This window comes from Homalodisca vitripennis, chromosome X (assembly GCF_021130785.1).
Source record: "Homalodisca vitripennis isolate AUS2020 chromosome X, UT_GWSS_2.1, whole genome shotgun sequence".
Lineage (NCBI taxonomy): Eukaryota > Metazoa > Arthropoda > Insecta > Hemiptera > Cicadellidae > Homalodisca > Homalodisca vitripennis.
This window is the reverse complement of record NC_060215.1, coordinates 113,967,871-113,995,320: the sequence shown is the minus strand read 5'-3', so window position 1 is coordinate 113,995,320 and position 27,450 is coordinate 113,967,871. Positions and strand designations below refer to the sequence as shown.

Here is a 27,450-nt window from a genome sequence, read left to right as displayed (position 1 = left end):
TATTTTGTTCGCTAGAACCACCAGTTCCTAACTACAATTCCCTTTCACAATGTTTTCTTTTGTATTTTGGTATTTAAAACCCTTTTATATTTTAACTAACCTTTAAAACGCTAATGCAGTAGCTTTTAATTATTTCTCTTAATCATTTACATTTCTATATATTTGAACTCAGGGTAAAATATAGAGAAAAAGGAAATCAACACAACTCAAGCGTTCCAGAAGCATTTTCTTTTAATTAATACTAATACGACAAGTTACTTTATTTATTGATTCAATATTTCATATATATTGAAAAAGGAATATTAATTATAATTATTTACAATCGACAGTGACAGTCGAACTCTACAGAGAATTAATTGTTCTAAACGCAGGATAAACAAAACAGTGAAAAGTAAACATACAAAAACTTAAAAACACACTTCAACAAAGAAAAAAGTGTAATATATTATAATCTTTGTGGAAAACGTAAAAACACATAGATGTTAAGTTAACAGTTATTCTATACAATACACTAGGTCAACAAGATGTGGTTGATCGACAACATCCATACAGACGGAGACACAACAGACAAAACGACATACCTAACTTACACTACAGATAACATGGTAACCTGAATTTAAAAGATTCAGAAAATGCAGCTACACCCTAAATAGTACTAGTCTACAAAAAATACACATTCTTAAAGCTGGAAAAGAACGATCACTAAAAATAATTTATAAAAGTTTTCATTAAAACTATGGGACGATAATTTACAATCTATGTTTTCATAGCTTCTATAATTTCAATTCGGTTGTAGTAGAGAAGGTTTTTATATGAAATGTAGGAAATATCATGTACACTATATTAAATACAAGAAATGTTGCATATTTACAGCAAAATATCGTATTGCACTGTTGCATGTCATAAAAAGTTTAAAAATGAGTATTAAACCAAAAAACTATGTATAAATTTAGCTTTCTCACATTAAGTACAAAATATAAGTTATTCATATATTTCATGAGTGAAAACGATACTATTGTTTACTATCCATATTATGTTTCATTAATAGTTACTTCAACTTGTGGTGAAGATTCCAAACTAAAATGAATAAGGAACATAATAATGTAATTCATGTGAATAGTTATCACTAATTTGAAATAACATAAATGAATGTGATATTTGAGCAATTAAACACTAAGTGAGTTTTCAGTCTCGTTCAAACAAATTAAATCAAGAGTAATATATATTATTAATCAATGTTTAGTCCTAATGTAGTGAGAAACATTTCGAAGTCTCATCAGTAAACGTGAGTAATACTGGATAATATTTACTTAAATTAATCCTTTATCAATGACTGTATCATACAGCTTTTATTAATTTAAGTCTATATTTTAATACTAAAATAAAATTAATTAACACGATATCGTTCACCGGGCTTGGAGTAGGAACTGACTATCGCTAACTATTAAGACTAATCTTTCACAGATTGCGACTTAATCTTGAAATTAACATGTCCGAAATTCCAAACACAATAATCATAGTTTAGAATTTTATATGACGTTATATGTATGTAAAAATGCATTGGATGAATTTAGTTCGTGCTCGTACTGAAATATGAACTAAAAATGTGTTGTTTTATCTAATACAAATTTATGGACTCAGTTGATGAAGTTGTGTATACTAACCATGTGTATTATAGGTCATTATAATAAAGCTCAGTAATAAAATCGGAAAATACACATCGGTTTTACAAATCGGAAATATAATAATAAACGTAAACTCTCAAACTCAACTGAAAGACTACAATTGTAAACGTATACAGCTAAAATCCATTATTTAGCGCTGGATTTAACTTAGTATATCAGCTGTATACGCTACCTTCACATTCCAGTATACAAAGCATATTTTAAAATTTCCGTTGAATTTATGTCTAATTAATGTAAAATGTGGAACGACTTAAAGAAATCAGTGCCACTTTTTGCCAAATACAATCGTATCCTACTAAAGTGTTTATAGTACATTAAGTTACTTTACAGTAACGATTTTAATACAAACGTCATAAAAATGAGTACGCAGTCTCAAATTATACAATAACCATAAAATACATCATTGGCACAAAACTTAAAACTATCATTTACTGTTACAAATACTTACAAAATAAACTTAAGGTGATTTTGAGTACGGCACACTATAAACAAAATATGTACAATTAAATTATACAAAAAATACAAAATTCGTTGAACTAAAACATATATGGCGATTCTTAAAATAGACGAAACTGTCTAACATAGACACCCTAAGGTATCAACACATAAGAGTCACTTGATCGCTATTTATGATACACATCAATCAGATAGATGTCTCTGGCTCTAGTGAGTCCAAACTCTTTCTCTGGGGTTGTTTACGTCATAGGCCACGTGGTTTCCTCCCAACTCCGCCAAATCTTCATCACACAAACAAAAACACCAACACATCTCGAACAAACAAAACTTCATAAATCAAATAACTTCTTTACATGAGCTTTCTTTGATCCCACAAAAACTTTATCTAGTAACAACAACGAAATTTTAATTTTACAGATGTACTGAGACATAAACTTATAAAATCACATTTTCAAACCAACAGTTGTACTGGACAAATCGTAAAATAACCATCAACACACATTTTGATCAAGTAATTGTATTCTTGATAAATAAGTCCTGTTTTGTTAAACATCTTCAGGACAATATATAATATCTAGTTAAAATAGTTGCAAAAGTTAAATCACTTTAATTTAGATCAATTTATACACAAAAAATATTTCATTTCCATACTTTTGAAATTGTAAACTATTAGTGAAGAACATAACTTGAAAAATGGCATGCAAAAATATTTATTCATTTCCAGCATATCAACTAGTTCTTGCGTTACTTGAAAGTATTATTTTTATAATGAAGAATTATATCAATAATTTATTATTTTCCTCATTATAACCAACGGTTTAGAACCATTCCAACAAAAAGCACGGTTTATAATATAAAAAAGTAAAAAATCAAAAAGACCTCCCAATCAAAACGAACCATTCGTAGATAACAATTTCTATTATACAAGCACACCTAAAATTTATTTACATTTCAACAATCATTTCACACTTTATCACGAAACTGTATGGCTCTTCCTAAGTAGACACGTGTAAAGTAATCTGTATACTGGAGCCTTATTTAGGTAAAAACGTTTGTAACACATTTGTAGCTATTTATTTTTTTGCCACAGCCCAACCAGTATATAGACTTCAAAATATTATAAACTGTTTTTAAATTTAAGAAACTGTTTATTTAGTGTTATTACATTTATTTGAGAACTTTGAACCCCGACCTTGTCGGTTGTTGTTAAAAAAATTGTTGGCCTCCGATAACGATGACCTTATGTGTCATCAACGATAGCTCACTCGTCAGTAAAGTTTCTTTCCGATATATTCTAAATAAATAGTCCAAAATTGAATTCAAAATTATGATGAATGTCATTTAAATGCATAATTAGGTTTCAATTGTTATAACTATTAAAGGACCAATTATTAGTTTTACCATCTGAAATAGTTTTTTTTTCTTTTCTTAATTCAATTTCAATATAAACTAAGAATAAATGGTTTTGCAGTTTTACAATAATGTGTGTAAAGTCAAACACACATATTTATATACTCTAAATGATTTTTATATTCAATAAAATTATTCTTTCCACATATTCGCCTATAACTGATAGAACACAAAACATTTCTGATGGGAGAAATTTTGGACAAACCACATATTTCATAATATTGGCTAACGTTCCTAGTTTTGGAAACTGAGTAACATTTTACAAATTTGAGCTTTAAGTATAAATATTATTTAAACTAAAACGTTACATATATTCGTTACGGCATTAAAACCGTAGTTAACCATATTAAGTTTTAGCGTAGGATGTAGCAGGTATTATGTTTGTGAAAGCTTAACATGTTATTACAATCGTTATTAATTAACACCGATTGCCTTTCACAATGTCACTTTGCTTTCACCGATACCACCGCCGATGCGGGGCATGGCCGCAAAAGCAATAACCCTTGTAATGATCAAGCGGGTTTAATGATAGCTATCGTCTCTAACTGCGTGAGCGTGAAGACGGACGAGAGTGGAAGGATCTTTGCCAAGAGTCCTGCGTCCTGCTACCGCTCAAGGTCAGTCACGGCGGCCTCCCGCCCGCCCTCCGCTTGCCGAGGCCGATGACAACTGGTTCGGCTCAGGTTCAGCTAAATTACTTAATTACTCAGGCCCGAGGAAGTCCTAATGTCGCCTGACTCATGGGTCGTGACAGTGGCTCCTGCGTGCGGCTGGGCCCACCAGAGCTACCAGAGGCCTGCCATTGTCTGCCTTTAATTGCAGTTTAATTCAAATGTTTCATGAGAATTTCAAAAAATTCGTGCCTTTCACGAATTAAAACATTGAAAGTAGCCAACATTTTTTTTAAGAAACAAAAATATTGTTCAGTAAGCACAAATTGATGAGGTACCTAAGTATTAAGTATTTAATTCACCACCCTCTTAGAGTTTAAGATGGTATTTTCTATCATGTAACTGGTAGTACCTTTTTTTTAAATTTTACGTTCATTAATATAGTTATGTTAATAATCGCAAACGTAATTTACCTAATGTAAATATATTCAAACGTATTCGGCTGAACTGACAATACCCTACTTGTCTCTAATTTTTTACCTCGATAAATATCAGATTTTGATATAAAACGTGCATTTTGAGAAAACAAAACGAAACAATAATACGACAGTCAACTAACTGTCCAACGATTTCATAATAATAAACAGTAATAAAAATTAAAAAAAAATACTCAACAGAAGCTTTCAGTAAAAATAAGCTCAACAGAAACAAAATCATTTAACGATAACAAATGTATAATTTTGCGATATCCTAAACAATATTGTGTGTTTCAATTGTTTTTAACAAGCTAATATTATCAATGGTACAAATTTATTTATACGTTTTCAATTCGACAAAATTATCAAAAGTGAATTAAGTTTCTTAATTAAAGAAACATAACACGTCAGATTGTGGTTCTTCAATCCAAGGCGAGACATACCGTGGCCTACCTGTACCACCACGACCACCTTAAGTGGCAACGCCGTGCGGGTGGTGGTGAAGGTGGTGGTGGCCGAAGACAACCCCAGAGAAGGGCGCGGGTCACTGATGGTGTTTCAAAGGTCCGTTGGCCGTCGTCGCATGGTGGTTGACCACGTGGTGTGGGTGGTTGTGAGGGTGGTGGGTAGTGTGGTGGTTCGCGTTGTTGTTGCTCGAGTTGTTGTTGTTGTTCTGCTGCTGAGCCGCTTGTCGTTGACTGTTCTTCTTGTTTTTCATCCGCCTGTTCTGGAACCAGATCTTCACTTGGCGCTCCGACAGGTTCAGGTTCCTCGCCAACTCCCACCGTTTCTGCTTGGACACGTAGGCGTTGAAGAGGAACTCCTTCTCCAGTTCCAGAGTCTGGAACTTGCTGTAGGGCTTACGCTTCTTGCGTGCGACCACCTGACCCGTCCACTCCAGAGGATTTGCGCCCACCGCCATCCCCGTCATACCGACTCCGGGCAGGCCACCTGCAACCAGACATTTGGGGTAAGTACCCCACATCACTGCGCCATTAGACGGTCACCTAACTTATTCAATATCACCAAAATCAAGTAAATACTTTTAATGTAAATAAATATAATCTATATAATTTTCTGTGCTCCTCATGAATGTTATCAGCATACATCTAAAAATTTACAAAATTCCAAAACTTAAGTACAACATTTAATAATTTTCATTACATGAGAATCCAAGTGCTATAGATATCAATTCAATATTTGTCTGTTACTAAAATTTAATGTTTTGATTTTCTTTTATAAAGTCTGTAAATTTAGTTATTACTTACAGAGAAGAGCTATATTTTGATTTTTTTAACAAAACTGTATTATATTCGGAGTCCTAAAAAAATAAGTTGATACACATTCAGGAACTTATTAAATGTATATTGTATTTTAATAAAAATTTTCTTTGAGGATTCCGGTCACCATAAAATTACAATTTTTCAATTACAGTTGCATGTTCTGATTCATAAAGAAATTATAATGTATTTATATGTACCTAATTAGATTCAAGTCCGTAAAAAAGGAAATGTTATTTCCTTCTCGGGTTTTTGGTGGGATTTCTCCAGTTATTTTCCATATAATGAGAAAACTTTAATCTTGTATTTCTAAAATAATAAATTTTTAGTATTTCGTCCTCAATCTTGTAACTATGACGTTGTTTTAATTATTTTTTATTTTGCTGATAGACTATATGTCTATATGGAAAAGTAATGAACAGATTTGTATCTATACCCGGATATCCTTAATGTTTAACTTTAGACGATTTTGTGGATGGAATGGAATTTGTTATATACCACAAGGAAAAATGTGGGATTTAAATCTTTAATTAACTTTTACATCCGTAAGTGTACATCTGGAAGCACCTTAACATAATTTCGGTGAATCAGATAGTTACTGGGTGACTACGCGTAGCTTTACATACAATTCAATAAATCACCCAGCTCATTTATTGTAAGTGTAATAACTAGTATTTAGGGAATAAATAATAACTTTAGGTACCTTAAGGTAGTTATGGAAAACAAGTTTATCGATTGACACCACGGTTAGACGGATTGTGCTATATTTTCGTCGATTTCTAAAGGTAGAAAAATTTTAATTATGTATTCAGTGGCTTTAACTTAGTGTTCGCAAAGTTTTGATATTTTTTAATACGAGCAATAAACCTTCCTCTAATACAAATTTTAACTTCTACGCAACTGTCTAAAAGTCCCGGGGTATAGGGGCTTAACATGAATGCACATACTACGTGAGAATAGTCAACAGTTTTTATTGACTAATTCCATACTGATTCTCTGGTCCCGGTGTATAGGGGCTTAACATGAATGCACATACTACGTGAGAATAGTCAACAGTTTTTATTGACTAATTCCCTACTGATTCTCTGGTCCCGGTGTATAGGGGCTTAACATGAATGCACATACTACGTGAGAATAGTCAACAGTTTTTATTGACTAATTCCCTACTGATTCTTTGGTCCCGGGGTATAGGGGCTTAACATGAATGCACATACTACGTGAGAATAGTCAACAGTTTTTATTGACTAATTCCATTCTGATTCTTTGGTCCCGGGGCATAGGGGCTTAACATGAATGCATATAATACATAAGAATAGTCAACAGTTTTGTATTGACGTATGCCATACAGACTTTTTGGTCCCAGGGTATAGGGACTTGATAAATGCATACACTACGTGAGAATAGTCAATAGTTTGTTGACTAATTCCACAGTGATCGTTTACATCAATCAGTAAACAATTGTTTGTTCTTGATTCATTCCTTAGTATCAGTATATAGGTATTTAAAATGGTACAATCAATTATCGATTAGAATATTTTTCTAATTTTTAACACCTTTGGGTCCTAACCTTTAGGTTGCTTTTTAGAATGGCATAAGAAATAGAAAATAATTTGTTGATCATTTCACAAGGAGTCACAAGCATAAGATGAATAATTTAGGGGCACCTCATGCCAAATAAAAACAGTTGAGGCCTGGGACATGACATTTGTATAGTTTATATGCAAAGTGACTGGAAGGTTTTTTAAATTTGTATGAATAAATGAATTTTTATATAACATTTTTTTATTTCCTTCAGAAAATTATAATTACAGAACATCAAAGTTTTCTTAAATTATGTCCTTTAAAAAATGTGATTTGTTTAGTGCATGAATCAATAAAAACCTTTCACGTTTTTAACCTCAGCATTTTTATCTAGCCCTGAGTACGAAATTGCTTAAATTTTCTACTTTAAATAGCTACAACTCCTTGTGGAGTGATAAAATACATTGTTATCCTTTTTTTTAATCCACACAATTTTTTAGAATCGACTTCTTGTGTCTTTAAACTTGCGTTTTGCTATATAACTTCAAATATCAAATCGCCACCAATGACTGAGGTTGACAGTCTCAAATTTAGGTATTTCTGTGCCAAAAAAGCCAAAAATTACGATTTTGTGATCAGCCCTTTATAGCCAAATCATAATTTATAGAATGTTTAAAAATTTTTATTTTATTTGATATTTTCTCAAATAACATTTCTAATACATAAACGCTTTATTAATCTGTAACTTTTGTCGTAGTGATTTAATGTGAGCGTAAATCTTGAAATATATACAATGCTATACAAAAGGGCATTATTAAAATACTTAAATATTCTTGCATATACGATAAATGTGTATGTAAAATGTGCGGGTGATATCAACCAAACTGGTTATAGTCAGTGGAACGTCCGATGAGCAAGGCGAGTCGAGCGTCAAACTGTTTTAGTTTCCTGTCGGTCCGTATGTCTGTCGGTCTGTGACATCATCTCCAAGTTTGCTCCACAATTACCCACTCACTCTCGTTCTCTTTTTTTCTCTCCCACTCTCTCTCCTTCTCGTAACCCGATGGTGATCATCGTCAATTAACGGCCTCTCCACCATATTGGTTGATTGCTCGCCGTTACAGACCCACAACTGTACGAGTATTACCACAACTGTGTGGATCCTTTAGAAAGGATAGTAAATATGTTAATGATGAGATATATTTTTGTTGGTTGTATATTTTTTTGTTTTTTACAACTCTCCCTGGTTCACCTCTCTAATTAAGTTTTGAACGTTTAGTAGGATACTGTGTGAAGTATTTAATTTTACTCACAATTACTGGAAAACAAGAACACCAGAATTGGTGTATTGATTTCAATTGGTGTCACAGTTTGTACAGCAAGTAATGAGTAATAGATACATTTTGATACATTTTCTAAACATATCCATATAATCGGTTACTTTAGTCTACGCTTGCATGATTTCTCGAAAGTGATAGTACAAGTATAAAAAAATTCACTACCTATATCACTGTCTTACTTTAACAGTATCTGTAATCGTCAGCGCTGTTTGGTGGCCTTGCAGGTAAGTTTCCTCAATTAGAAAACAGTCAATCCAGTGTGTTTTAATTTACTTTAATTCTGCAAGACTATTGGGTTTAGTCTGCCTGTAAGTATTTAAACTGTTTCTTCATTGTACCAGTGACATAATGTATAGATAGCTAGTGCCTAACTAAAAGTTAAATGTTCACTAGTTAAAAACAGAGAATTCTAAAGATTGCAGATGGAATAAAACGGTGCAATGAAAAATGTTGGTGAATGAATGAATAAATTAAATCATTTCCAGTATCAGTTTACGATATAATCAGGAACAGAAAAGATCCACAATTAGAAAACAGTCAATCCAGTGTGTTTTAATTTACTTTAATTCTGCAAGACTATTGGGTTTAGTCTGCCTGTAAGTATTTAAACTGTTTCTTCATTGTACCAGTGACATAATGTATAGATAGCTAGTGCCTAACTAAAAGTTAAATGTTCACTAGTTAAAAACAGAGAATTCTAAAGATTGCAGATGGAATAAAACGGTGCAATGAAAATGTTGGTGAATGAATGAATAAATTAAATCATTTCCAGTATCAGTTTACGATATAATCAGGAACAGAAAAGATCCACAATTAGAAAACAGTCAATCCAGTGTGTTTTAATTTACTTTAATTCTGCAAGACTATTGGGTTTTAGTCTGCCTGTAAGTATTTAAACTGTTTCTTCATTGTACCAGTGACATAATGTATAGATAGCTAGTGCCTAACTAAAAGTTAAATGTTCACTAGTTAAAAACAGAGAATTCTAAAGATTGCAGATGGAATAAAACGGTGCAATGAAAATGTTGGTGAATGAATGAATAAATTAAATCATTTCCAGTATCAGTTTACGATATAATCAGGAACAGAAAAGATATTATTGGATTATTATTATTATTATACTAAACAAACAAATAAAATAACTACACATGTTTATTATAATAAATTATTGTTTTATCTACCTGAGTGAAAGTTTGCTCTATGAAAATGGGTCTACATAAGTAATAGTGGACCAAGTTGATCAAGTTGATCGAGTTGATCAAGATAGAAAGCATAATTATTCTGAAAGGATGACTATTATTGGTATTGATGATAATGATATTAAATGATAAATTTGGTCTCCAAAAAACGGTCTATAACAAAACTGTTTAGTCATCGTTCCTAAATTTCACTTGCATATTATGTTTTTGGAAATATTGATACGGCTACACCAAACCATGAAACGTTACAACAACAATTAAATTCACTGAACTACGAATAAGAGTAAAATGTTTTCCAGTTATTATAGATTTTAAACGGATAGCATATAACCTACCGGAGAGTCAATGTTATGACAACAGGTAATACTGGAAAGGTAAATACTTTCGGACCGGGTAGTAGCAGCCATTAAATCTCCAGTGGCCGGCTCTCCGGAGTGTTTCGGTAGCGTTTGACGGAGTCGCCATAAAGAAGCCATATCTTTTATTTGACGCAATTAAAGCCCGTACTATAAGGGCCCATAATGTGTAGTTAAGTTCCATTCACTGGTTTTTACCAACTGTTTATATACTCGTAGAGTAAGGTCAGTTATCTCTCGAATTATAATTTATTGTTACTACAGTTTATAGCCAATTAACCGTGGTTATGGGGCTGTGCATGTGTTTGTGAAGCTGTGGATCTATGTGTGCCTTTGAAGTCGTTACGGCCTTTTAATAGGTCGATGATTAATACCCCGTTTATTCTCCCGCTGGCCCTCGTACACTCTCAGGGATTATGTAGTTATATAATGCACGGCGTTTGGCATTGTATCAAGTGAATTGCTGTTAAAGAGGAACGCCTGGAAAAGGCGTTTATTGTAGACTCCAACACGATTATGTCTTAAATAATATATGATTCAAAGAAAACAAGCACTACGAGTAGTTTTGCCATTTTTATCCTGAACACCGCCTACTACACATTGTTATTGTGAAGATTCTAAAGCACTTATAAAAGAATTAAAAGCTCTTACTAAGAAAAAATTAGGCACTGAGTGAAAAACATCCTGTAGATTTTCTATGATATAGATATCTTTGTAGAAAGCTATTCCGGTAACCGAGAAATGGTTTCGTAAAAGTACAAACATTTGTCGGTAGATGCCACTACCGACAAACTACCTCCCCCGGGCTGGACCCGCCACTCCCCCTATTCAAAACTAACCACCGGTAAATCCTGCCATATTGCCATCTGCTCTTTTAGCCCCGCCTGCCATCAAACATTCCGCTTATATTAGATGTCTATATACCTTTTGTAAATATTCACTTGCCACATCACATTATCTGTTGTATTTTCGAACAAAAAAAGTTTTAAAAGTGAATTGAAAACAACAGATAACTCCCCGATGCTAACTCCGATTCAAGGAATTTGCATTATGATTTTTAGGCGTTAAAGTTCGTCTGCAGTAAATAAATGATTTCTTCGCAAACAAAATGTAGGGACGTCCAAAAATATAAATAAATGAAAAAAGTAAATTTCAATACTGAGGCAAACATTACATCAATAACTTATTAGATTAGAAGATGAAGCTCAATTTGATCGTACATATTTGTGCGCTTCGTCAGTAATATAATAAAGATCACAATACATTCCATCTGCTTTTACATCAGACAGGAAGTCAATCTCCTCTGAAACAGCAGTGCAATAAAAGTGTTACACGCTATATTGGAATATATAATAAACAGAAAAATTTACATACAGATCATTTCTTCTAAACAATTATATAATTCGTTTTCTCAATCAACACAGATACACCCTTCCATTTTATAATGGGACCTTTTAAAAGACAACTAGGGTGAATCGATTATTGTATGATCTTGTGGACAATAATCGGATTTCCCTCAAGAAATGCTGTATTAGTCTAAGCTATGTAATCGCTAAACAGTTATATTGTTTAGGATGTTTTCAAAAGGTAAGAATGTTTATCCCGTATATAAATCAATTGAGAATGCAAATGGTTGAAAATGTTAGTTTTTTTTAGAAAGAGGACTGCAAGATTCACATCGGTTTATTAAAGACCTCAATCCCCTCTTTTGGAGTTCGTAAATTAATCCGTACGCAAACTTCCCCAGGTATTCACGACAACTTTGTTACTTGACCGAACCATAATACCCATGTAGGGTAACTCGAGTGTCCGGTGTCCAAGATAAATTCCGCATTATGCAAATAAATACGGGAGTTGGGGTTTCTACAGACAAACTTGATGTTATCATGAATGTTCAGGCCGTTGCCGGACTGCGCATCAAGAAACTGGTTTATGGTTCAGGAAGATATATCCCGGTTAGAGAAACTGAAATAAGAAGAAGACTTATGATCCACTAATAACGAAAACGTGTTGTGTCATAACTAAGTCAAAAGCCGTAGCCAAAATATTTGAACTGCACAATGAAGAGGTGAATTAATATGCTCTGGCATAAGTCCTCGAATCGGCTCAAAAAATATACAATTGCAATGTCTACATCGGTAATTTATTAGTTCTCGTACATTGTAAAAGTGTTTGCAGTCGAATTATTTTGGTGTTAGACACGAGCAAACTGATGTTTTGTTTTTCAAACTAAAATGGATGGAATATCGTATTCCGTAATTGAGAAGTGGAGGTATTTTAGTAGGCTACGCATTCAGGTTTTAGTAGTAAATGACATCAAACACTGGTAAATGCCTATTATCTTAAGTAACCTTCTCCATTCTTCCTCAAGTTAGAGTTTATTATGACGAATTGAAGAAAAATCGGATTGACTGAGGAATAATGATAAAATAAAGGAGATTCAAATTAGGCCTGATTGTCTCATACTCAATACTTATATGCTGGGATGTTCATTGTCCACTGCTCATGCATGATACATTTGATATAAATGATTAAAGTGCATTAGTGCATTTTTTTCTACATTAATCACTAGTTCGTTGGAAATGTTACGCACAAAAAACGATTATTTTGTGAGGTACCATCTTTAGTCGTTTGCATGGCGCAATTATAAAACTCGACCACTCACCTTGATTGATGAAATTAGTATTTAACTTCGAGGCAATCGGGGAACTTATTTTGTTTTCACCCATTTTCACTGCGTGCTCCAAGTACGATTATAGTCTCAATGTCACAAAATCGTCCAAGATTGATTGTGCTACGTGAATTACTCTTATTTCAAACTGTTGTATTGTAGTTTGAACACTCATAAAATGAATTTTTATATTAGGCTAAAATATTTTTTTTTTATTTATTCAGTGTGGTTCGTCTTAAGCGAGTTTACACAGTGAAATATTCCAGATGTAACTGAAACATAAGATTCATAAAGCCATATGTCACTCAATATGCACGGAAGTAATAATACAATTAAATAGCTGCAAAGGTTATATGAAGTGGGTAACGTATTCTGATAGTTTCCATTCGTAATAAACTGCAATGTTATTCGTCCCTTGCAAAAGCGAAAGGTTAAGTCGCCCAAGGTCATCGCACAGCGTAATCTTTACAAAGCATTGTAATCTGTTGGCACGGCAAGCACCAAGTTAAACCGGCAGCACCGACGCGCGAAGTGTGCTTGTGTGCTTGTCGTGCCGTACAGTTCAACATACGAGCAGCCCCGAACAATATTCTGAGAATACGTGTACAATCTTCCACCTTGTCTGCTTCCACCGGTTAAATTTTTATGACAACCTGATATTTTTATGTTACAATATTGAAATACAACAGTAAGTAAACAGTGTTGTTAGATACCACACGATTGTTTTGATTTTGATACAGTTATGACAATTTTGATTTCAAATCAAATTTATTTTATTTATTATTTAAAAAATTATATTTCTGAAAATGTGGAATTAAATCATCGACGAAACTGGGAATGATATTGCTATAAATTGAGGGTTTGTACATTCAGTGACTATAAGAAACATAGATCTGGACAATACTTTATGACTTTAATACTTTATGTAACAAATACTTGAAATTCCGAGCATATGGAACTTTATGACAGTATATTTACACTGAATCTGTAACATTTATTTGTTTTTTTAAAGTTATAGAGCTTAAATTATTAGCATGCAATGTCATGTCACATAATTTTACAAACACTAAGTAAAGTTACTGTTGCATTTCTTTTCTAGCTTTGTAACTTATTTTGTCAATTCTGTCGCCCGTTGTTTTTGATATTATTGTTACCTATGTATTACAATGAATGGAAATGTCAAAGTCACAATGTATAGCCTAGCTATTATAAATATATTGAATTCTTTATTAATTATGTCTATTTCTGACGTATTTCACTTGCTAAACGGTGTTGCTACGTCAGAAAATTCAGACAAAACTGATGTCATTCTCTAGTGAACATTGCGGCATCGTTAAGATAAGAGTCAGGCGATAACGAGCGTTTCTGCTCGTTGGATGGGTATGGTTAAGTGATCATGTCCTTGCAAGGACCCTACTTACACGGTCATCGGTCGTGGTCTTTTGATCCGTTCGTACCCAGGCTAAGTGATAGGGAGGATTTCGTAAGACGTAACGTCACTTAAATAACAGTTTTTTTAGTTCAACGTTTACTGCTTTAAAACTAGTATCCTTGCATAAATGCATTAAAATTACATTTTACAATGAAGCATACGCCAACGACTGAAATTTAAGTATACTTTTAATAATTTGTAATAACGCTGAAACATTTGCAGGTCTACCAACTGACAATTTAGGCCTGATTTAATTCATTGAGTCTCGGCGCATTGGCCCATTTCGGGATCGAACAATCGAATCTCCTGTAACCTCCTGACCGAAACCGGTAGAACCAACTGCTTTTAAAGTTAACACCGATTTTTAATATTTGATCAAGGATGAGATTAAAACAAGTAGCATTTACATTGTGTTCAATTTTTCCCCCTTAAAGAGCAATAACATAAACCGTATAAGCAATGAGTAACCATATAAGACTTAGTTATAGGCTTATTTACAAATTTATGCAAGCAAAAACCTGCCCATCCTAAGCCATACAAAATTTAGGTCCATAAAACTGGCAAAAAACCTATCGGTCGGAAATAGGATTGCCGAAACACTGAAAAATTGAAATTACTGGTCAATAAACGTGATACGGGAAGTTCGAGGAAGGCTGGTTGGTAATGGGTGTGTTTCCGTTGTAGAATGGACCCAGGATGAAAGGATGGGAGGACACGGTGTAGGAGTTACCGAGCGTAACACTATCCAGCTGTCTTCCTAGAACCTCCTACCGCCTCCCTTCCCCCCAGACCAGTTCCCAATTTGGATTAATTGCTTGTCTGTAACAACTGTAGTACACATGCCTCGACTGACTGACAATGTCAAGGGCGGAGCTGGCTGATTAAACAAGATATGCTTCATGCCTCCATTAGCTGCAGAACAATATCTCAAGAAAAGTAGAATAAATTGTTCTACTTGATCTACAACATATAAAATCAAGTAGTATAATATGACAAAAATATAGTTACTTGGTGTAGTTCAAATTAAACTAAAAGTTAAATTTAACTTTAACTTTTCAAAGATTTTACATTAGTAATTAGTAAAATTTAAAAGTCCATTTCCGCTATATTATTCAAATTCTAAACCTTTTTTAGGACATAAAATAAATTTCCAAATATTATAAATAATAGGCTACTAGGTTGAATAAATTACTTAAAGGTTGAATAAAAAATACTTAAAGACAGATTGGAGTAAATACTTGATAAGAGCCACATGAATCAGGTACGGTTAGTGAATGAATGCAAACTTAAACGTGATCGCGTGCATTCTCTGTTTCTGAATCAGAGACGTGTGCGTTATATTAGTTTACTAAACAGCTATTAAGTTTCACGGTTAGATTTATTAGCCACGTATGCAGACTAAATACAAGCAAATGTGTATTTAGTTGGCATATAAATCTGTTTAGAAAATGGGATAATTTGGGACTAACATACAATGTATATTCTTATAAAGCATTAAAGATTAATTTTTTTATGCAAATTCACAGTACATATTTGTGTTATTGCACGTGTTGAAATAGTCGCCAAATATTAGTCTCGAAATAATATTTTCTTGTGGGTGAGTGATTGAACGTGTTGAAATAGTCACCAAACATTAGGCTCGAAATGATATTTTCTTGTGGGTGAGTGATTGAACGTATTGAAATAGTCACCACACATTAGTCTCGAAATGATATTTTCTTGTGGGTGAGTGATTGAACGTGTCGAAGTAGTCACCAAACATTAGTCTCAAAATGATATTTTCTTGTGGATGATTGACTGAACGTGTTGAAATAGTCATCAAACATTAGTCTCGAAATGATATTTTCTGTGAGTGAGTGATTGAAAGTGTTGAAATAGTCACCAAACATTAGTCTCGAAATGATATTTTCTGTGAGTGAGTGATTGAACGTGTTGAAATAGTCACCACACATTAGTCTCGAAATGATATTTTCTTGTGGGTGAGTGATTGAACGTATTGAAATAGTCACCACACATTAGTCTCGAAATGATATTTTCTTGTGGGTGAGTGATTGAACGTGTCGAAGTAGTCACCAAACATTAGTCTCAAAATGATATTTTCTTGTGGATGATTGACTGAACGTGTTGAAATAGTCATCAAACATTAGTCTCGAAATGATATTTTCTGTGAGTGAGTGATTGAAAGTGTTGAAATAGTCACCAAACATTAGTCTCGAAATGATATTTTCTGTGAGTGAGTGATTGAACGTGTTGAAATAGTCACCACACATTAGTCTCGAAATGATATTTTCTTGTGGGTGAGTGATTGAACGTGTGAGTGGAGGAGTGTGACTGAACCGCGTCACTGTTGGCTTTCCTCCAAATCCGGTCCGATAAAATAACTGGATACAAACGGCCGCCATTGAAGAGTCCAGAGTCGTTGTTTTGGCTCGGCGACCCACCGGAGAGTTGGCCCGAACTTTTAACACAAAGTTGCGTTGTCCTGCATTCGAATCCGTCCATTCCACCAGTTTCCAGCTTATTTTACACGGGCTGAATTTGTTTTCATATTGGCCTTGAATCGGTAACTGAACAATCTAACACGTGATTCCCATGGCGTTCAAGCGCGGGATTGCATAATCCTACAAGCCGATTGAAAGCTAATGGCCGGTAAAGGTGGTTCAATCGATATTTTAAAATTACGGATCACGATGATAATTTTACTGCTACAATTCCTCTTGGTACAGAAAACGTAGAAATATACTTTTAACCATTGTACAGGAATGATCAATGTGGTAATGTTGAGCAATCTTGTAATCAGGCATAAGATAAAACGGACCTCTTAAAAAATAAATTTTTGTAGTTTTTACATGATTTTTTTCAGGACTGAAACAGGGTATTATGATTTAAGATATAATGAAATAAAATGTTGTTAATGAAATATACTTTCAAAGAATGAATATAATCTAAAAAGTATAACCCAAAAATGTTGTTTTTTGTAAAGAAGAAAACGCCACTCCCATCATCTTTTATATGGGTAATTTACAATTAAAAAAAAATCATTATCTTTAGCCATTTTTCTGTGCATCTGATTGTGCAAGATTTCAAAATTACTATTTCAAATGTCTAAAAATCCTTGTGAAATTATCGAAGAAGGTTTTTCTTATTTTCCTAATTTTCAAAAAATATATCTTAAAGAGTTGTGGCAAAGACATTTTAAATTATAAAAAAAAAACCTGAAAGTTCCAGGAAATTAACATCGATTGCACCACCTTAAAGCTGTATGCAGATTGTAAATGTATAATAAATTGTACACGATATTCACGGCAATCTCACATGGTCATGTCCATGCAAACAATGTTTTTTTATAGTTTCCATTATGTGAACAGAACCAACTGAATGTTTTGTACGATTGAAGTTATTTAATGGGCTTGACTACTACCGCTATAACCATCTACCATCTTGCGTTGTTTTGTGAAATATTTTGTCAATATCGAGAAAAATGGCATATATTTATAATGGAAAATTTTTCACCAGATTAAAAAAAGAGAAAGTATTAAACATTTACGTTAAAAACGGTAAAATTAACCGATTATATTATAACCCTATGCAATTATTACGATTTACATATTTCAGATATATTGATTATGTAATCGTAAAAAGTTATTTCTGAAAGTTTAATGCAAATTTAAATTACCAGTATGTAATTTTTGTTAAAATCATTGTATAAATCTATGTCCTGTGACATTTTCTAGATGTTTCGAGGTAAATTAAGAGTCGCGGCAGGAAGTGGCAGTGGAAGGAGTACAGGATCAGATACGGCACCGGTTTTTATGCAAATAGATCCGAATAGAACATAACAGTGGATCGTGCCTTGGGAGAGAGATGGTGTGGGTACGTGACAACCAAACGACCGACAAGGCAGTTCGCGAGCTGTACCCACCCACCTGACACCTCGATACGACAAAGTACACACACATCCCTGCTTGCGCTTGCTGTGCAAATTACCGTTTGCTCTTATGAGTACATCACCTGTTCCCCTCTCTCTCGCTCTCGTGTTTGCGTTTCTATATACGGCCTACAATGTTTTTCATTTTATCATGCAAAACGCTCGCCTGCCCCGGTTGATAAGAGGCCGTGTCGGCAGGCAAACACTACTTCATTTGCTGACAGCCAGAAATTCCACACAGTTTTGTTTGCTGTCGGGCGAGAGAGACGAATTGGGCAATATATTAAGTCCGGTCCTGCGATATTGTATAAAATTATTTCTAGAACGGAAAGCCGAAATTTTATTTCAGAACCGACTAGGAATCAGTACATCAATTATTGCGAGAGTTGCGACAAACGTTTTTAGAAGTGTTAAATATAAAAACGAACAACTAAAAATTTCAACCTTATCTAATGTAAATGGCTCACTGTGAATAATTACAAAATTAAGTTTTGTATCCGTCTCTAGACCTATTGCATAGGATCCTAACTATTGAAAAGCAAATTAGAAACCGAGTTACTGAAAATAACAATAGATCATTAAAAATATCCTAGGGAACGCAAAACTTTATTCGGTAGTTGATGAAATTCATTACCCATATTATTTATATATACTACACAATCTGTGGGCGTGTGAATGAATTCAGGAAATACGATGAAAAAATGTAGGCCCATATAGATTATTTGTAAACCAAGTTACCATCACTGTGTTAGTTCTATAGCAGTGTAATAAGTTAATCATGAATTAATTTGAATTCGTATATAATAATGACTTTACAATTTTCAATCCCTACCTAAGTTTAACTTTTAACAAAAAAAATGTATTTACGCGCGATAAAATAATAGATGATCACTAATGTGTCCTAACAACTTACACAGAACTTGACCTAAAAGCACATTCCTGATTCCTAACACCATAGACAGAGCAGTTTAGATTTGAAAGTAAGGTGTAGGCCCCGGTGTCAACCCTTTCTACAGATGCCAGTCGTCTACAATGCGTCTCACCTCGGCGGCCGGTCGGTTAGGCGCTTTCTAGTTTTTGAAAGAGTTGGGCAACTTTCTAGCCCATTGCGCATTTCTTGTGTAAAGGGTGCACCGTAGCAATCCTCGTTTTTTCTCCAGTCGGTGAAAGTCAGGCCGCTAACCTACATTCAAGGACGGAGTAGTTGCCGAGATAGGGTCAAACAAAAACGCGGGATTCATTCTGAAAACAGAACTATTGTCGTACGTGTCTTGAGTGTACGCTAAACAAATATTCCATTCATTCAATCTATTAAAGACGTCTTGATAGGAAATGCATGCAAAGTAGCTAAAAAAACATTAAAATATGCCGTTATTTTTCAATTATTTCTGAACTTAACTTTGATTTCTTTTATGGTTTGGGGAAATAAGTTGTAACAAGTATAGTTATTTTGAAGTATAAAACACAATATCCAGAGAAACAGAAAATGTTCTAAAACTTTTATGTAATTGTTATGCCTGAATTACTAATGTAAATATAAATTTGAAGAATTTATAATATGAACCAAACCCATTCGAAGGCTTATGATAAGCAGCTTAGTCAAAATTAATAAAATTTCAGAAAAAACTTATCAATTTTTAAAATATATATTACTTATTAAAAAAATCTTACTTGCATGGCATGTATAAAACTACTGGCCAAACAGTTTTGTCAACCCTCTTGAATGTATCCATTGATAAAAAGTAGGATTATGTTCTTAATTAATAATCAAATATATTATATAAAATTCTATTTTGTTTTAAATTTTGAACAGTTGCTAATAATTTATTTAAAACGTTATATTTTTGTTTAATATATTATTTTTGACACTATTAAGTATGTAGATGGTATCTACTTAATCTGAAACTTGGGTTTGTTTATTCAATAAAATGAAACAAAAATTAATTTAATTAATTTGGATTCACAAAATATTATAAAATTAATATTTTTATGAGATTTAAAATTTGGAACCGACTTAGAGGATTAAATTAAGAGGAGAATGATAGTTATAATGCGTTAAAAGTATCTCTGTTACTTTCTTTCTTTTAGAAATAAAGTGAAACGCATTAAACTACCAAACTTTGTAATAGACTGTGCTAAAATAAAGTTTCAATAAATTATAAATGTAAATAGGGGTATGCTCCAACTTACATTCCTGCTTGTATTTTGAAATACACCCAAACTATCACATACAATATAAATCGTGTTTTAGCCTAAGCCTGTGCACAAGTATAATATACAATTATTTTCTTGGTGCTATTTAAGTAACGACCAGGAAGGACAATTCCGTATTTTCCTTTTAATGAATTGGCAAATGCGCTGAGTTAAAATACTTTTTACACCCCCACCCTCCCATCTCAGACTACCTTTATATACATTTAAAGATGACTGCAGAATGATCCACAGTACTATTTAAGGAGTTAGTCTGAGTACAAGCAATTTCAGACAAACTTTTTACATATTTATGTGTTTTGTTTATTTAGTAAAAAATAAATACACAAAAATAATCTTATCAACAACCTCCTACACCATCACCCATGGAGATCGTCAGATGCTAAAGAAAGTATAGGAATGCAACCTCATGTGCGTACTTATTGTAGTACTTCTTATAGGACATTAAAAATACATTTTTTGAAATCGAACGGGCAGGGAGTTTATGTAAAAAGAATTATACACTTTCATACTAAATCACCGGAAACTAATGCCGGTATGTTACATTTTGTACAATTTATTCCTTTGAGTGGACTGGAGAGAACAGCGAACAAGATTCATGACGGTTGTAGGAAATCATAGAAATACGGCCGGTGACCGGCATACCGTGGCATGCCTACTATCTACGGGCAGTTCGGCCAGTCCGTACGGAAACCGGTTCTGTCCACCTCGAAAGCTTATCAGAGGTAACCCTTGTCGTGATTAAGATATAAATCATTAGCGACATGCCGCGGCTTGACGTTCCGCCTTACCGCTCGCATCGTCTTACGGCATGACGAACTACCGCTGTCGTATGTCCTGGGCCGTGCGGCGCGGTGTGCGTTACCAACATGATGGAAATAAAACCGAGTACTACATTAGCTTTGGAATTGCCTTTTTAAAAAGAACCCCCAATGCCTTGACGGAATGGCCCCACCGTTTTGAATAATCTTACGTGGGTATGATTTATTACAACTGATGACGTAGCGGGTGGCAGAACTATCGGTATACTTACATTTTCAGGATGTACCCATTTAGTAAGAAAATAATATGTATACCAGTTACTACTATGTATTATAAAATACTTTTGGGATACAATAAAGCGAGAAAATTACCCAGGTTTACTTATATTAGTTTATGTCATAAGTCTCATTGTTATAAAAAGTATTGGAATAAAAAAGAAAAATTAATGTTCATATTTCACCTTGCATACAATTTTCGGAAACCTTAAATTGTCACATTCATGTTTCTCTTACATTAATTTTTATAAATAACGAACTTAATATCATTTTATTATTCGACCCAAAATTATTTGCTCACCAGGAAAGCTCATAACTATGAGGTTACTTTTTTAAGAGTTTGATGGTTTCAGTTGTTTACAAATAAAGTCGAAACAATGAAATGTGCTTGCGTTAAGGTGACGTTGTGAACCAAGTTTGTTTTATAAAATGATTCCAAACTGCTTTTGCTTTAATTTTCAAACTTCTTTCGGTTCATGTGTAGTTAACATTCTCCATCTACTACAATTTCAGATCACAATTAAGTGTACCCGCTAAGTCAGGCTGAATTTTTTTTTTTAATTTATGCAATCTAAGTGGGCGTGCAGTGAATATTTTAATCTGTTTACATGTGTTAATTAGTTATGAACTAATAACTTCGCATTACAGTATTAGAGTTTACCATAACATACTTATCGTCTTTTACACGCAATACGAGACTTAACATTTGATACGTATTTAGTTGTTATATTAATAAGGGTGTTAAAACATAAGTGAATAGCTAAAAATAAATTTAAATACTCGTGGCCTTATACGGAATATAAGCTAAAGTACAACTGAAGAGATGTACATCAAATCCGATGTGAGAGTTTAAATTGTTAATATTAACGGAAAATAAAACATTAAAAATATTATTGACAAATTATGAATCTAAAAAATGCACCCGCAAAACATTCTTTTTATTTTTGTATGAATTAATATGTCTAATATTGCATAAAATAAAAGAGTAAATACTATAACTCAGATGTGCTACTTTTTTATATTTTACATCCAAGTTATTGTAATCAAGAAATGATTTTCTATTTAATTTTAAGATAATTATCATTCAGGTTTGGTTTGGTTACGGTATGGATATCTTTCAGCAAACAAAACAGCACGGTAAACTGCCTAAATTATATAAAAGTATATAAAACGAAACTACATCAGAAGTTTTGTAAACCACTATAATTTATTTAATGCGCTTTTATATAGATATTATAATAAACATACCAAATATCCCGTAAGGATACGAAGATATGCCGATAGAGTATGGGATAGGGAAGTTAACATGTTGTGCCTAATGTAAATGTGGTGTGGAAACCGAAAGCAAAAAATACTACAAAGTTATATATCATTATAAGAACTTGATCACGTGTCCGTACAATTTGTAACAGTAGACGTTTATGTTAAGGACATACGGCAGGTTGTTGTTCACAGATTCGATCCTGTAGGTATTCACTTTCCTATAAGGTCGGAAGAGAGAGATAAAGCGAGTGGAGCGCGCGGCTGTATGTCGAGGACGGTGGCGGCTAGCCGGTGCCCAGGCCATACCGGTTGTTTACGATGGCTTTGATAGACACTAACAGCCGATCAGTGGCTTGTCAACGCTCGGTCTCACAGAGTGGTCGGAAATTGTGGAAAACTTATTGAGCAAGTGTGTCATTATGTGTCTACAGTTTCATTCCATCTCCATTAGTTCGTAACACGGCTCTCTACTATTTCCCGTATTCAATGCGTTTTAAATTGTTTTCCTGTTCAGTAAAAAAACTCGAAACGGCATGAAAACAATTTTTATACATTGAAATATATTTATTTATATAATATATTTTTATTAACGTTATTCCCACAGTGCGCCCGCTTGCAACTGCTGCGATGGTGTAATTGGGCGTTCTAGAAATTTATCCGTATTATTCACATAAAAATAGGCAGCATACACTCTTTTTGTGTTTAAATTTTGTTTGTTTACCAAATTCGGTATTACATTTTTAAACAAAGTCTATGGTTATATTGTGATAACTCTACAACGTTTTACACGAGAAGTTATGTATTAAAGTAAAAATTTATTAATTTCTCAACACTATATAACAGAATTTGCAAAACAAAACCTAGTTTTATTTTTATAGTCAATGTTACGTTACGTTAATTTATATTTGAAAACTTCTTTTGTTACATTTTATACTTAGTTTAATTCATTTAAAATCGTTAGTTCTTTCGTATCTTCAAAGTACGTTGTACAACGCATAGTAGTATGAGAATATTTTAAACTCTAAAAGCAAGTAGTAGTTTTCGGTAAATTTTACTGATGGAACTCAGGTCAACCTTGTAGTATAATATTCTAAAGAAAATTTTGGCTGTATTCAAAGCATAAAAATATACAATAATTGTTCACATCCAATATTTTGATTTATTGTTTTCCGTAAAGAAAACATTGTAAGACGATGATTAATTCATTTACACGTGTAGGAGCACGCCGGCGAGTCTGACCGTTGCCAGTGAAGGCGTAATAGTAGGGCCATAAATAGTGACGGTAAGCCGTAACAATAAAAGAGCAATAAAATGTGTGACCTTGAGTATCAGCTGGGTTACAATTAGCAGAATAGCACATAAAGCCAAGTGTATCAATAAAGCTCGGGCTATGACCTATATACTGTTGATAAAAATAGCGAACAGTTATTTTAGGTCAATGACCTTATAGGCCCGACACTGGGCTGCGGCGTGTCGCTGCTTATGCCATCTTCTTCTTGCCGAGATATCCCAAGCGGGTTTGTGACTTTTAGAGTGTCTTTACCCTTTATAAATACTGTTAGAGTACATGCCCACAATGTAATGTAATATTACAAAGTAGGTCACGGAACGAAAACGTTGCCATAGGATGAAATGCCAAGAAAAACGGACTTTACTTTACTTCTGAAATTAAAAATTGCTCTTCTTGCAAAAAAAAAAAAACTCTTGCATTGCAACGTTTATAAAAACCCGATTGAGATTTCATTATTTAAGTAGTATAGAAAAATCGGCTTTTATCAAATAAATGTGAATTATTTCTAATTTTCAGTAGTAGGCTAGGTTGGTTTCAGTTTATATTACACAACTACAAACTACAGACTAGAAAACTATGAAAGGGGCGTGGATTGGAGCGTATGGAGATAACATTTGTAATGAAATTGAATGAAAACATTTAATTACATATCATTGTTAATTATTCGAAACCCCATGAGTTGGCGCAGGCATATTAACACATATTTTTGGCGTTTTAAGAGTAGGTTTTTAGTTTGGGGAAGACCCCATACAGAAAGATCAACCAATAAGAAGAGTAGAAGGGCAGAAAATCAATAGTCACTTCGCTATGCCTTTACTAGGCCCTCTCCCTTTGTGACCGGCCACAGATGTAAATTCGATGAGGAAGCTCAGTTTGACGGTTTTCAAGAACTCATACCGTACCTATATAGTTCGAACACTTCACCTGACATGAGAATGTCATTTTGAAGTCAATTCTGACATCCTTACACTGAGGATTTCAGTAAAGTTTTGGGTTAGACTTGGTACAAATAACTGTTGGGTGTTTTTAAGGGACACTTTAAATTGTGTCTTGCACATATTTACCAACAGGGTACGGTTCAAGATTTTGGAGTACTTAACTAAAATGTAAGATGCAATTGACGAGATAGTGGTGATATTTCTCGACCTAAAAGGTTTTAACAACGCCATGTAAAATATTCCACATTTGACTAATCCGTCTTTAATTGAATAACTCAGTAATACAACCAAACTTCATTTATTTACTAAAAATATCCTCATAAAAAACACACATTTAAAACAGTTTAAAAATATGAATACAAGCAAGGCAATAATTTCAAGGAACACAGAAGTCTCTAAGAACATTTTATAGTTCATTCCACCGTTTCAACAAATACGACAAGAACAACTCGTCTTTTGGTTTAATTATATTATTATTTCACTTAGTAATGAAGTGTGAACAAGCTGTGTAGTCGGATTTAAAAGTTAATTTTTACTCGTATACAGTTGTAGTGCCCAGTGATAATATTTCAACTTGGCGGAGATGAATTTAACCAGCTCGCATACTTCCAGATAGGCCTAGAAACAAGTGTTTTACGACTACTACACTGGAATTGGTCGTTCTGGAAAGTAGGCTATGTTACAGGTTCTGTATTTACTTCTAGAACAAGAATTTCCACGGCTGGCACTCACTTTAGGAGAAATTATTAAGAGAACACTCCTTAAAGTATTGATAGCACTGTAAACTCGGTTATATCTTCTTCTCAACTTAGTATGATGAAATAAATCTACTAGTTAGAGGTGGATTTATTGTAAAGCTGGAAAATTACTTCTATTATTTACTCGAGTAAAAACTTGGACTACCAATTTAATTGAAAATGAGCTATACATACTGTATTACTAGAATTGAAAATTTAATAACATTGAAGTATCGTTATAGACCTAATTCGTTCTAGAGTCAAAAAATGAGCTGCTATTTTAATTGATCGTACAAATTAAAACAACAAAACAAAATTCATCCTTGTTAGTCAGATTGTCATTATACACATCCCTGAGTATATTTACAAGATAAAACTAACTGTTCGTTGGGCTGTGATACATTTCTAAAATTTAGCTCTTAATAAAACATCTCAGTTCTAATCGTCGAGATCTTTTTCCTAATACACAATCCATAATATTGCATACTTTCCACACTAACCGGTCTAGTAAAATATGCCATATAAAGTAAGCGCAAAACAAGATGCTCGTAAACTACTTTACTTTGTTCAAGTCTAACCAGTGCTATTAATTGAAACAATCGACGCGTTCAACTAGTATATTCCACGCATTTATTCTAGAATATATCTATGACAAGTTCGACTTTTCAAAACCAACAAAGGTAATTTTTTATGAAAATTTTAACATTAAGCATGCAAATTTTCAATTCATTCTCGGTGAAATATTTTGATAATTTGCATATCTGAATATTGAATTAAGTGATTGAGTGCATCTAACATGAATGACGGTCAGGTAGTATGAAGATGAAGCAACGATTGCATGCAGTAGCAATTGCAATTGTAAGGATCGCAGTAGTAAACAAGCCCGTTGAAAGTGAACGTGGATGTGATTTGAAGCTTATGACCACTGTTGACATTTACACCAAAGATATTTCACCGGCATCACTCTGCTTCAAGCCCGCTTATGTCTCGATTTTCTTTATTGGAAATAAGCGCTGCTCCCAACACGTTATGTAAATCAGTGTTTAGCCAACAAACTCGTCTACTGATTTCTGTGTTTGTCAATTCAAAACAAAAAATTTACAAAGTGGGGATTTTCAGAATAATTTTGGTTTAGAGTTGTCTGGTATGTCCCCCTCTTTGTGTTAACTATATTAAATCCAGAATATCAAGGATTCGGAAGAAACAAATAGAAGGATATATAATTTACATACTCACAGTAATGACTGTACTTTGGGCCTCAAAAATTTGCCTATAGTTGTTGGGGCTGTAGCATAACATTTATCCCAACAACAAGAAACATTAAACAAATAAATGCTACTCTGAAGCTTGACCGTACTTTACCTCTAAATTACCCTAAACCACCTTACATGCACCAACTAGAAAACTAAATGTGGCATAAGTATCTGTCGTATTAACAAAATTAGATGTTAAATGGGACTTAAAATACTCGTTAAGAAGAAGGATTCGTTTTTCCAATTGTTACTATATATTACTTACTATTTTGATTTAATTATAATTTATTTAAGTGTTAAAGAAAGTTACTATTACGATCAAAGCATTTATTGCGTATTTTTTTACTACCAAGCC

The 27,450-nt window shown here is 33.4% G+C and overlaps 1 protein-coding gene across 2 annotated transcripts in view; it reads right to left on the bottom strand.

The window, feature by feature from the left end:
• Positions 1 to 249: 249 nt before the first annotated feature.
• LOC124369801 (homeobox protein abdominal-B-like) overlaps positions 250 to 27,450 on the bottom strand; it is a 231,547-nt gene continuing 204,346 nt past the window's right edge. For both annotated transcript variants that reach the window (XM_046827906.1, XM_046827907.1), the window contains one exon: positions 250 to 5,589. In XM_046827906.1, coding sequence (XP_046683862.1) covers positions 5,183 to 5,589 — 407 coding nt within the window. In that variant the 3' untranslated portion in view covers positions 250 to 5,182. The remainder of the gene's footprint in view (positions 5,590 to 27,450) is intronic.